This window comes from Mauremys mutica, chromosome 24 (assembly GCF_020497125.1).
Source record: "Mauremys mutica isolate MM-2020 ecotype Southern chromosome 24, ASM2049712v1, whole genome shotgun sequence".
Classification (NCBI taxonomy): domain Eukaryota; kingdom Metazoa; phylum Chordata; order Testudines; family Geoemydidae; genus Mauremys; species Mauremys mutica.
In genome coordinates this window covers 9358556-9371682 of record NC_059095.1, presented here as the reverse complement: position 1 = coordinate 9371682, position 13127 = coordinate 9358556, and the positions used below count along the sequence as shown (strand labels likewise).

Below are 13127 nucleotides of genomic sequence, written 5' to 3'. Positions count from 1 at the left end.
GCTCCGGGTCAGAGCCCCAAACATCCCGGAGAAATGATGAGCTGTATGCCATTCTAGAGGGTGCCCCTACAACAACCCCACCCATTGCTTCCCTCCTCCCCCACCCCTCCCGGGCTACCTTGGCAGTTATGCCCCCATTTGTGTGATGAAGTAATAAAGAATGCATGAATTTGAAACAACACTGACTTTATTGCCTCTGCAAGCAGAGATCAAAGTGGGGAGGGGAGGGCTGTTGGATTACAGGGAAATAGAGTGAACCACCATTCTGCATTTGCTCAGCCTATAGTTGGACTGCTCCTTACTACTGTCTAGGCCAGGGGTAGGCAACCTATGGCACGGGCGCCGAAGGCGGCACGCAAGCTGATTTTCAGTGGCACTCACACTGCCTGGGTCCTGGCCACCGGTCCGGGGGGCTCTGCATTTTAATTTAATTTTAAATGAAGCTTCTTAAACATTTTAAAAACTTATTTATTTTACATACAACAATAGTTTAGTTATATATTATATACTTATAGAAAGAGACCTTCTAAGAACGTTAAAATGTGTTACTGGCACGCGAAACCTTAAATCAGAGTGAATAAATGAAGACTCGGCACACCACTTCTGAAAGGTTGGCGACCCCTGGTCTAGGCTTCATGAGCCATGGGCGCAAGGGGTAGGCTGGGGTAGGTGCAACCGTGCGGTGCTGCCAACTGGGAGAGCAGCCTGAGGCAGAAGCCTCCAGCTGGCAAGATATTCCAGGCAGGACTAAATCTCCATTACATAAAACTTAGAGAGAATGACCTGAAGTCATTCCCATTTTTGTCCAGGCGCCCCCGACCAACCTCACCGAGGCTGGCCAGGAGCACCCATGTCTGCCCAGGCGCCTCCGACCGACCTCGCTGAGGCCAGCCAGGAGCACCCACGGGACGATGATGACGGCTACTAGTCATACTGGACTGTCGGCCATCCGCAAGGCAAGGCAAGGGGATGCTGCTGTGTAGCGCTGCAGTACCGCGTCTGCCAGCAGCACCCAGGAGACATATGGTGACAGTGAAAAAAGGCGAGAAATAATTTTTTCCTGTTCCTTTCACAGGAAGGGGTGGGAGATAGAGGCAAATCGCCTGGCCGCTGATTATGCGCAGCCAGACACCAGGGCTACTAGAAGAGCACAGTAGTGCGCAGTGCGCATCAGAGAAGCTTTGAAAAGTTCTGTTTTTCTCCTTGATTTAAAAACCTGCCCCCTTGGTTCACTCCACTTCCCTGTAAATAAACCGCTCTCCCCTTTGATTACCGCTTGCAGAGGCAATAAAGTCATTGTTCAAAATTCATGCATTCTTTATTACTTTGTCATACAAATGGGAGGATAACTGCCAAGGTAGCCTGGGAGAGGTGGGGGAGGAGGGAAGCACTGGGTAGAGTGGTAGAGGAGGGAAGGACAAGGCCACACTGCACTTCCAAACTTATTGAATGCCAGCTTTCTTTTCCTTGGGCAGTCCTCTGGGGTGGAGTGGTTGGGTGGCCGGAGCCCCCCCCCCACCGCGTTCTTGGGCGTTTGGGTGAGGAGGCTATGGAACTTGGGGAGGAGGGCTGTTGGTCACATGGGCTGCAGCGGCGCTCTGTGTTCCTCCTGCTGCCTGTCCTGCTCAACAATACGCCGGAGAATCAGAGTTTGATCCTCGAGTAGCCTGAGCATTGCTTCATGCCTCCTTTCATCACACTGACACCACACTGAGCTATCCCTCCCACATGGGGGGGAGGGATAGCTCAGTGGTTTGAGCATTGGCCTGCTAAACCCAGGGTTGTGAGTTCAATCCTTGAGGAGGCCACTTAGGGATCTGGGGAAAAAATTGGTCCTGCTAGTGAAGGCAGGGGCTGGACTAGATGACCTTTCAAGGTCCCTTCCAGTTCTAGGAGATTGGTATATCTCCAATTATTACCTTACCTTATTACGTCTCCTCTCGCGTCCCTCCCCTCCTGTCCTCTTGCGTTCATTTTGTGCTTTCCTGCACTCTGACATTGTCTGCCTCCACACATTCTGCTGGCCTCTTTCAGTGTGGGAGGACTGCATGAGCTCAGAGAACATGTCATCGTGAGTGCATTTTTTTTGCCTTCTAATCTTCGCTAGCCTCTGGGTTGGAGATGATAGGGGGAGCGTTAAAACATTTGCAGCTGCAGGAGGGGAAAAAATAGTATTTAAAGAGACACATTTTAGAGAACAATGGGTACACTCTTCCACGGTGAACTAAGCTGTTAACATTACATAGCACGTATGCTTTCTTTACAAGGTCGCATTTTAACTCTTATATTGAGGGCCTGCCGATTTGGTGTGAGAGATCATGTACCTTTGTAAATATTGTACACTCACCAGAGGTGCCTTCACTGCCTTCAAGGTCCGTGAGCCCACCTTGGGTGGGTTGGGAGGGTACTGGCTCCAGGGTAATAAACAGTTCCTGGCTGTTGGGGGAAACATTTTCTCCGCTTCCTTGTTGTGCGCTAATTTCAGCCGCCTCCTCCTCCTCCTCTGCCTTGTTCCCTAAATCCGCATCCCTGTTGCATGAGAGTCCATTGATGGAGTCAAATCACAGGGGGGGGAGTTGTAGGGGCACCCCCTAGAATGGCATGCAGCTCATCATAGAAGTGGCATGTCTGGAGCTCTGCCCCGAAGCGGCCGTTTGCCTCTCTGGTTTTTTGGTAGGCTTGCCTGAGCTCCTTAAGTTTCACGCGGCACTGCTGCGGGTCCCTGTTATGGCCTCTGTCCTTCATGCCCTTTGAGATTTTTTTCAAATATTCCAGCATTTCGTCTTTTGGAACAGAGTTTGGATAGGATGGATTTGTCTCCCCATACAGCAGTCAGATCCAGTACCTCCCGTTCAGTCCATGCTGGAGCTCTTTTGCCATTTTGGGACTCCATGGTCACCTTTGCTGATGAGCTCTCCACTCTGGGCAAACAGGAAATGAAATTCAAAAGTTTGCGGGGCTTTCCTGTCTACCTGGCCAGTGCATCGGAGTTGAGAGTGCTGTCCAGAGCGGTCACAATGGAGCACTCTGGGATAGCTCCCGGAGGCCAATACCGTCGAATTGCGTCCACACTACCCCAAATTTGACTCAGCAAGGTCGATTTCAGTGCAAATTCCCTCATCAGGTAGGAGTACAGAAATCGATTTTAAGAGCCCTTTATGTTGAGACAAATGGCTGCATCGTGTGGACGGGTGCAGGGTGAAACTGATCAAACGCTGCTAAATTCAACCTAAATTTGTAACGTAGACCAAGCCTATGTTTCTTCAGCCTAAGTTTTCTTGTGTGTCTTGATGCCTTTCATAGGTCTTCCAGTTTGGTGCTGAAGGAGTTATGTGGTGCCTAGCCCAACCGGCAGGAAGGGAACTTTTGACCGAGGACATATAAAACTGTCACAAGAACTTTAACCCTTTATTAAAATTTTAAAATGTCAGTAACTAATGAGGAGTAGGTGGTGGTAATTGACGGAGTGCAAATGGATGCTAGAATAGTGAGGAATCAAGCATAAGGCAATCCGATAGGTGACAGGTCGGGGGAGTAGAGGTGTCCATTGAATGGAACTCAAAGTGGTTGCAAATTGGTTAGGACATGTCTTAAGCTTTGCAGTAGGCTGTTCCTGGTCCGCTCCTTTAATGGTGTGTCAGGATTAAGGGATTGTTGTCCACGTGGAGTGGACAGAACCTCAGTTTCCAAGGCCTCTAATTGAAAAGATCCATACAAGATTAACAGCATGAAGGGCTGAGTTAACCCTTAGACTTGAACTTGAGTTCTAGCAAGTTTTAGCATTGCAGAGACACTGTTGAAACATCCCTGCTAACTGCCTTCTTGGAGAGTTAAGAGATCTGTCCCGTTAAGAAGGGACTTGGACTCTGCAAATGTTTTGCCATTCGCCTTATGCATCTGTTTGTCACTTCTTATAAATTAATCTTGCCACATATCTATTTGAATGTGCTTAGTTGGCTCTCCCTTTCTTGGCATACTTATCAGCATCAGAGGTTGGGCTCTATGTTGGGATCATTTGAGTCTACAACAGTTACCAGCCCTAATCTCAACAACTCAAGTAAATAACTGTGCTGAGTCCTCATGCCACATGTAGCTGAGGCCTGGGAGAAGAGCAGCAGTGCATGCAACTGTGCACCTAAGGCAGTTTCAGACAGGAAGAATGGAAAACCTAGTTTCTTATTTAGAATGGCTTTGAAGTCTGGCCTTGTAGACGTACTGGGACTTTCACTTTAGAATTGAAGGGTGAGTAGCCTGTAATAAATCATGTTGTGGAGGTGCTCTTGGGCTTTTCTAGGTGTTTGGAGAGTCCTGGGGGAGAAACTGGATGATCTTAACCTTTTGGGACTCACAGGGTTCTAAGCTCTAGTGGTCAGTAAACACAGCACTGAAGAAACAAATACTTACTAGCAACTCTCTGGTTTAAGGCTGCTTGCAGTCATTTCTCTGGTACGATACCTTTTTTATTTAAAAATGCTTGTTTTCTAGAGTTGAAAACCTGTGAGGTACCAGAGTAGCAGCCGTGTTAGTCTGTATCTGCAAAAAGAACAGGAGTACTTGTGGCACCCTAGAGACTAAAAAATTTATTTGAGCATAAGCTTTTGTGGGCCACAGCCCACTTCTTTGGATGCATAGAATGGAACATATAGTAAGGAGACAGAGATATACATACAGAACATGAAGCGGTGGAAGTATCCATATCAACTCTAAGAGGCTAATTAATTAAGATGTACCAGTGGCTCTTTAACATAGCACTGAGAAACTGGATTTTCCAAAACTTACCTTAGGGGTTCCTTAGGTGAAGATAGGGTCTTTAAAATCCATGTAATCTGTATGCAGTATGTTCACACTGTTTACCTGAGAGCCCCAAAACCTTTGTGCTATAGCACAATCATCTGCACATTAGTCCTCCTCTGGCCTGGGAAGCTAGAGACTAAAAACTTGACTCCTAAGGTCTCTCATGTTTGTTTTAAGGTTAACAGTGGCTTAGCTCTTAAGGGGAGTGGCGTCCATCCTCTCCCCCCCCTCCCCCCATGGCAAACGTCCAGAATCTGTGTGGTCTGAGAATTGCCGGCACTTCATTAGATCTGTTCTTGTATAACAGCAGCACTATACTGGGAAATGAAAGTGCAGGATGGGATCTGTAGTAAGACAGACTGCTGTGAAGTTGCTGAATGTTATGGACTGAATGTGACATGCATGGAATGCATGCATGCAAGTATGGGATCTTCTGAAAGGCTTCACACAGCTTCAGAAGGGTCCCCTTTGCTATACTCAGTAGCATTTCTTGAAGCATTGCTTTCCGGGATGGTCCTAGGAAATGGAGTATCAATATACAGGGTGATGGACAAATATGTACAATGGTGAAATGGATTGGTGCTGTCCTGCTGTGGACAAGAATGCATCTGAAGAAGCATATGCCCAAATAAATCTGTTAGTCTTTAAGGTGTCACCGTACTCCTCGTTGTTTTTGAAGAATGCTTGGGTAGCTGTAGGGCAGTCTGTGTGGCATACTCGCTAATGAAATCTGGCATAATGGAAATGCAGCTTCCAGCCATACTAAGCCTTATCTTGTGACCAAACAGTTCATTGTTACATAGGAGAAGATCAGGACGTTTCCTACGGTCAGAAACATGAGAGGGTGTCTACTTAGCCTTCAAGAGTGTCTGAGTCACTGGCAATTGTCATCTTCTGGCCATGTTCAGCAGCACTGATTTTTGAAGGATCTCTGAGAGGGATTTGAGTAATAAGAGCCTATCAGGGTGATGACTGTAGTACCTAAACAAAGGGGTAGGGTAAAACAAAAGGACTAGGGAGAGGAGGACACCAGTGTGACTCTCTAGGGCAGAGGTGGGCAAACTATGGCCCGCGGCCCACATCCAGCCCCCGAGCTCCTGGCCCGGGAGGCTAGCTCCCGGCCCCTCTCCTGCTGTCCCCTTTCCCTGCAGCCTCAGATCACTTGCTCTGCTGCCGGCTCAGTGCTCTGGGTGGCAGGGCTGTGAGCTCCTGGGGCAGTCCAGCTGCAGAACCCGGCCTGACCCGGTGCTCTGTGCTGCATGGTGGTGGCAGCAGCATGGCCCGGCTCCCCACCGGTGCTCCAGGTGGTGCGGTAAGGGAGCAGGGGGGATTGGATAGAGGGCAGGGGAGTTTGGGGTGGTGGTCAGGGGGCGAGGGTGTGGATAGGGGTCGGGGGGGGGAATGGGGTTGAATGGGGGCAGGAGTACTGGGGGGGGCAGTCAGGGGCAGAGGTTTCGGGGGCAATCGGGACAGAGAGAAGGGGTGGTTGGATGGGACAGGGATCCCAGGCGGGCCATCAGGAATGAGAGGAGGGGTAGGATGGGGTGGCGGAGGTCCAGGGGCGGTCAGGGAGCAGGGATGTGTGGATGGGGCAGGAGTCCGGGTGGGGGCAGATAGGAGGTGGGGGCTGGTCCACGACCCCCTCCCCTAACCAGCCCTCCATACAATTTACAAAACCCGATGCGGCCCTCAGGCCAAAAGGTTTGTCTGCCCCTGATGTAAGGAGCTAAAATCTCCCTTCCCTCCTTAAAGTAGGAACAGACTGTTAGTCTGAAGCAAGCTTCTGTGCTCCCTGTGTTTGTAAGAAAGAAGGGTCACTCTGGTCCTTGAGGCTTTTCCCTGTTGTAATAAATAGGACATGTCTAATCTCAGTGGTGTCATGGGGACACGTGGGCAGCAAATCCCCAGAGAGGAGAAAAGCACTTGAGATTATAGTTTTAAAGGTGATACATAGCCTTAAATAGGCAAATAGAGGACGGTTTCTCTTCCTAGAGACCACTATCCCTGCAATTTGCCAACTAAAACAGTTCTTTCACTTATTACCCCTGCCTGGGATGCAAATTGGGCCGGATGGGCATTCCATTCTATTTTTCTAGTGAAATCTGTTATTTTACACCTCCCTAGTAGCGCTGTATGCTACTTTAAGGATCATCATCTGAGAACTTCCTCGCTACCTCACTCAGGGCTGTGAAACATTTCACGCCCTGTGTGATGTAGTTAGGCTGACCTAACCCACACTGTAGATGCAGCTATGTTGACAGAAGAGGGAGAGGTGCATTATCTGCATTGACAGAAAAACCCTTTCTGTTACTGTAGTGATGTCTATACTACAGCAGCATATCTGCAGCACTGCATCTGTTCCCAGCAGTGACTGTATTGTAGACATACCCTTACTCTTATCTGTGTGTGTAATGTGATACTCCTGCAGCAAGCTGAGTCCTTCCATTAGCAGTAGAACTAGACACTGCCCTGACATATGCTTAGAGACTGATAAAGCATCACAATGGCTGAGAATTCCCCTCTCTCTAATGGCTGCACTTACGTTAGTAGCAGCCAAAAAACTAGCAGCCAGTGATACGTGAAAGGGATGCAGTCAGCATAAAACTCGTATTTAAAACCCTTATTTCTGTTACTAGCCTCACCTTGGATTACTAACTCCGTTTTAAACACCTGGTTTGTTTTACACCACTTACATTGTTTATTTTCTCCAATTGCGTTATGGTTGGATGACAAAAATAAACTTTTGTGTACATCTTCATTTCCTGGTTCTCCTGACCTAGTACAAGGAATCAATTGCAGGAGACAGGTTTTTGTTGGTTTTCATAGCACTGAAGACAAACAATATTCGTATTATCTTTTGTAAAACCTTTAACAATATAAACCTGGGAACTAAAACTAGTAAGTGTCTGTCCATTTGCTAACCTAGTATTATGGACTCTCCTAGTTCCTTGATATTACAAGGATGAGTGACTGAGGAGATGACACTCCTGCTTTTTCTGAAGAAGATTAAGGAATTGTCTACCTGTATGGAAAGAGTTCCCGCAGTGCTCTGCCCCATACTGTCTGTCCGTCCCACACAGCAAATGCATGAGAACTCTCTTCACTGATGCAGCAGGTGGAACAGAATCAGTTGGCCACAAATAGGAAAACAGTCTGACTTGTATACAGATCCCAGACTTCATCAGATAAAGATGGCTCATTTACAGTACTTGGAAAGCTGAAAGGACTAGGGCATCTGCCCATTCATCAGCTTCCACCCAACTCATTCAGTTTTTATTTCAAAAGGGATTTTGCATATCTAGCACTCCTTCCCTCACAGTGGCTAATCTTTCTAGAACCCGCACCCCTTTGGAGTCCAGGAGTTGTCCTTTCCCTAAATAATAAAGCAAAATATGTTTCTAATGGTGGTAACTATAGTTCCATTATTCTCCAAAGAGGCTGAATAGATAGATTGTGTGTTTGTACCAAAGAGGTGGAATGGATAAAATTTGCACCTTCTTTCTTGGACCTTGGATGCCTTACAAAGACCAGCATCCCTGTAAACAATCGATTTTAGCAGGTGTCAGTCAATATCCTTATCTATAGATTGTCACTCTAGAGGAAATTCATGTCTGAGTGTTTTGGTGTGAGGTATTGGCAACTGCAGTCATTGCAGGCATTTTAGAAAATGAGGTATTTGTACCTAGGTTTTGAAAACTCTGCGATCCCAAGATGAAAAACTCTGTTATGAATGTGACATTCATTCAAGAGTTTATTCAGTATTCCTAGGACTGACCATTTGAAACCTCTTAACCTAGCACACTTGCCAAAACCCTTCATGAGTCTTCTGCTTTCTTGGTTTTAGGAGGAACCGAAGAAAGTTTGCTTCACATATGACCTTTTCCTGAATCTGGAGGGAAACCCACCCGTGAACCATCTTCGCTGCGAGAAACTGACATTCAACAACCCCACCAAGGAATTCAGACACAAACTTATTAAGGCTGGAGGGGTGAGTGCCGGAAGAACCAGGGATGCGAAGAGACTTTTAGTGAAAAGGTGTAGCCTACTAATTCTATTCTGGGGGTTCTCTCTGTACTTGAGACCCAGCTGTTTTCTGATTAACTTAGCTATTTAGATACCCTTATTATAAACAATCTCAACTGGACACTTGCTGCATTTGTCTTGGGGCCATCCCAGATTCAGGTTCTGGTGACCTAACTGAAATGCTTGTGTGGCTCACTGATGCACTTGTATTTTCAGTATAAATTTGTCTGCACACTGTGCCAAGCCATAAACTTGTGGCTGCAGGTGCCAGTCTGTGGATGGTGGCATTTTATTTGTCCATCTGGCTGTTTTCAGATTGTGTGAGCTCCTTTTGTGAACTGGTTTGTGTCAATAACTTCCTCCAAATGTACCAATATACAGAAGGAGGCTCAAGAAAAAAGATATCTTACAGTGTCGCTATTCCTCTTTCCCACAAGTAGGCTTAATAGTTGGCACTTCTGGCCAGTAAGTGTCCCCTATTCCTGGCATCAGCTGCCTATCACATAGGAAGCAGAACCAGAGAGAAGTTCTGGGTGCCAGATTGTTTAAAGCAGGCTCAGAGGAGAACACGCCTCTGCATGTGAGAAAACATTCTCTCTCTGCACATGCTGGTGGGGAGGAGAGAGGAAGCATTTCATCATGTCTCCTTTTTTAAAGCTGGTATGTCTGCGGAGAGATTAGAAACATGAAGTTGGAGAAATAGAGACTGAATTAAAATGAAAGGAAAAGAGGAGGAGGAAATGGAGAGAGACACTAAATGCCAGGAGAAGCAGAAAATGAAGGAAACTGAGTTAAAGGAGAATAGGAAATATGGAGGATCAAGATTGTGTGATGGAGAATGGAGGCAAATAGTGGTAAAAAGAAGTGAAAGCAGGTGAGAAAGGAAAATGTGAAAGTAAATAGTAAAAGTAAAGTTATGGAGAAAAGGCTAGATAGATCCTTGAAAAGCTGCAATAATGAAGACATGGGCAGCCACAGTGGGTACATTACTGGTTCTGTGGAAATTGGTACCGAGGAATCATTCACTGGATATTGCCAAATAGTTATATAAGGTCTAAGCAAGTTACCGTGGCCCACATTCCCTGTGAGATCTGGCAAATTTGCAGTCAGGGTTCTAATATTTGACAGTGAGTCTTTCCCTTAGTCTCTTTCAGCTGAGGTTGTAATGTGACAGGGTTTTAGGCCTCACCTGATACATGACTCCAGTCCAGTCAAGCACCTTACTATTCCAGGTATTCCTAAATTAATTGCAAAAAGGTTGTCTACCTAAAACCATCTTTCTGGCCTGGGGTGGTAGAAATAGTCTTGTTCCATGAGGAAGTTTGTAAGCAGAAGATCCCAGAAGTGGAACTATTAATTTACTTGACTAAATTCTAAATCAGTCTACCCAGGAGTTCCCCACAAGTCCCACATCCTCCTGCAATGAGGATGAAGAAGAAGAGGCTTATTTCAGCCATAGGATGGTGCTGAGCACTATTTGCTTTTTGACACTTGTACTTTATAGGATTTTAGTCATGCATTTTTCTCGCACATCACTAAAATCATCAGATATCAGAGTAACATCGTATCTGGCCGTTATTTAGAAACTGGGTGGATCAACTATGAGTCACATCTGATATGACACATCAAAAATCTTATTGGTCCCATAGCTCATTGGCAAAAAATGTGGAAGAGATTTCTTTCAGCCCCAAATTCTCAGGGGAATTACTTTAGCCACATAGAGAGGAGCCTAAGGACATTCTGGCCTCTCATGGCTGTCCATATGTTGTGCTTTTGATCTTGCCAATAAATTGTTTTTCATGGACGTTTTTTAGCTGAAAGAATCCAACTATTTCATATTCTGTGAAATCTTGCTCTCCCCTGGCCCCCAGTTTGCCTCCAAACTGTTTAGGGCATAAGAGAGGCTGGTGCATTTTACTCTCGGTGTCTCCAGACTCTCTTGGTCATAGCCACAGTTATGCATCCTACTTGTACACAGGGTGCTGAAGTTCCCCTTGGTGGAACTGAAACTTGGCATTGCATCTTGCTCCCAAACTCATCCCTTTGAATGTTCTCTGTTTAGACATTGTCATTGGAGCTGGGAATCTTAACTGGAATTATTCAGGAGATCTCTTACCTCTTTAAAGGGAAAAAAGACCTAAATAATAATAGTCAGAAATGATCAAAAGTTACTTGCTGAAGAGTACTCCATGTTAAAATAGTCAACATTTCTCCTTACTTGTATATCACTTCTCTTCTTTATTACTAGGTGATGGTAATGCCAGAAGGAGCAGAAACGGTCTCCAGGCCAAGTCCTGACTACCCTATGTTACCCACAATACCGCTCTCTGCCTTCTCTGATCCCAAGAAGACCAAACCATCCCATGGGTCAAAGGTCAGTGAGGCATGCTGCATTTATTTTTGAGCATTGGAGTACAGGGGTCTGTTGCTGGAAATGCACTCAAAAGTGAAGTTTCCTCTGTAGTAACTAAATCTGATTACTTACTCTAAGCATCTGGGGTTTCTTCTTCCTTAGACTGTAGTGTCCCAGGCAATTTGTGTTGTATTTGCTCTGTAGGATTGCCTTCCAAGCAACAGCATTGTGATTTCCTCAGCTTTTAATGGAGGAGGTACAGCACTCTGTAACCACTGTTGTCATCCTCTGTACCTGACATGTTAACCCTTTAAATGCCTCCGAGGAGCTTCGGTTTCCTTTCTAGTAGCTCACCTACACAGGCTATTATTTAATCCCTACCTAGTATAGTGACCAGTGCTTTGGAAATTCATAGATCAACATGTCCCTAGTGGAGTCCTATTGAGTCCACTGCTCCTGTTACTCTCTCTCTCTCTCTCGCTCGTCCAGAATGCCTTTAGAATTCTTGTGACTTCCTGGCCTCTCTGAAGAGATTTTGAAAAATTAAAGCTGGCAGGATTTGTGAATATTTGTGAACTAAGCCTACATGCTCAACTGCTAGAGCTGATATCTTTAACTGAGGCTAGTAAAGCTTTCTTTTAAAGTCATTTCCAGTTGTTATAACTTGTTTCCATATCACTGGATATAGAGTAATTGAATTCAACTTTTGCCCCGTCTCATGCAATAGCTGTGGTCAGAGTCCCTGAGGAATTCAACCTCCTAGCAGGAAGGAGAGGTTGACTAGAGAATCAAAACTTACTCTAGCGGTGTGAATGCTTGGCCATGTAAAGAGCACAAGATGTGCTGTACCTGATCAGGCCAGTGGTTTGAAGATTTTGATATGCTGCCTGCAGCAATAGCTAGTTCCCAGAGGCTCTAATAGAAGGTGAAATTCACCTTTAGCCTGAACCAGCCTAATGCAGCTGACCTTGTGTAGGCTTTTGTACATAGCAAGGGCAATTCTCTCATGATCCCCACAGGCAATGTGCCTTGAAGCAGATTGCATGTATTCTGTCGGTCTGCATAGCTACAAAAATTAATGGCCAAACCGAATGCCCAAATGACCTGAAGAAGAGCTCTGTCTAAGCTCAAAAGCTTGTCTCTTTTATCAACAGAAGTTGGTCCAATAAAAGGTATTACCTCATCCACCTTGTCTCTCTAGTGACCAAAGAGTTTATTCCATGCTGTAATCCGGTCCTACTATGTTTTCTCCATTCTTCTAAAGTTACTGTATTTTGGCCGTGTCCTGCTTCTTATAGGCTGCAACAGGGAAAAATTATTTTGGATCATGTATTGCTTGTCTAATAGTGGCTGGTTTGATTTTTGGACCGGTATTAGATAGAAAATGCTGAATCGGGAAGAATGACTATGGCCATGTCCACACTAACAAGCTTAGAGTGGCGCAGATGTCCCAATACAGCTGTGCCGCTGTAAGATTGCTCATATAGCCGCTCTATGCCGACAGGAGAGAGCTCTCCCATCGACATAATAAAACCACCTAAACGAGCAGCAGTAGCTATGTCGGCAAGAGAGTGTCTTCCGCTGACGTAGTGCTGTGCACACGAGCACTTATGCTGGCGAAATTTATGTCGCTCAAATGGGTGGGTTTTTTCACACCCCTGAGTGACATAAGTTTTGCCAACATAAGGGGTAATGTAGACATGGCCTAAATTAGAGATGCTTTCTCTCCTGTCCCATTCCATGCAGTCATTCCATACATTCCCCTCTGTCCTGCTTCCATGATGGCAGAGCAGTGTGTGCGTACTAATTGGGGCTGTCATCCAAAAGTGGCAAAGGAAAAGGACTCCTCATTATGCATTTTTATCCCCTGAGATAGGCAGGTCCCTACTGAGTGGGTGTGTTTTGTACTGCTTGTTAAGCTAAAGATCTGCTGTGGCAGGAAGCCTTGGCTGTGATA

At 45.9% G+C, this 13127-nt stretch overlaps 1 protein-coding gene across 5 annotated transcripts in view; it reads left to right on the top strand.

Moving 5' to 3' along the window:
* MLLT1 (MLLT1 super elongation complex subunit) overlaps positions 1-13127 on the top strand; it is a 58974-nt gene that overhangs the window by 21374 nt on the left and 24473 nt on the right. For all 5 annotated transcript variants that reach the window (XM_044998975.1, XM_044998973.1, XM_044998974.1 and 2 more), the window contains exons 4-5: positions 8639-8782; positions 11066-11191. In XM_044998975.1, the coding sequence (XP_044854910.1) occupies positions 8639-8782; positions 11066-11191 (270 nt within the window). The remainder of the gene's footprint in view (positions 1-8638; positions 8783-11065; positions 11192-13127) is intronic.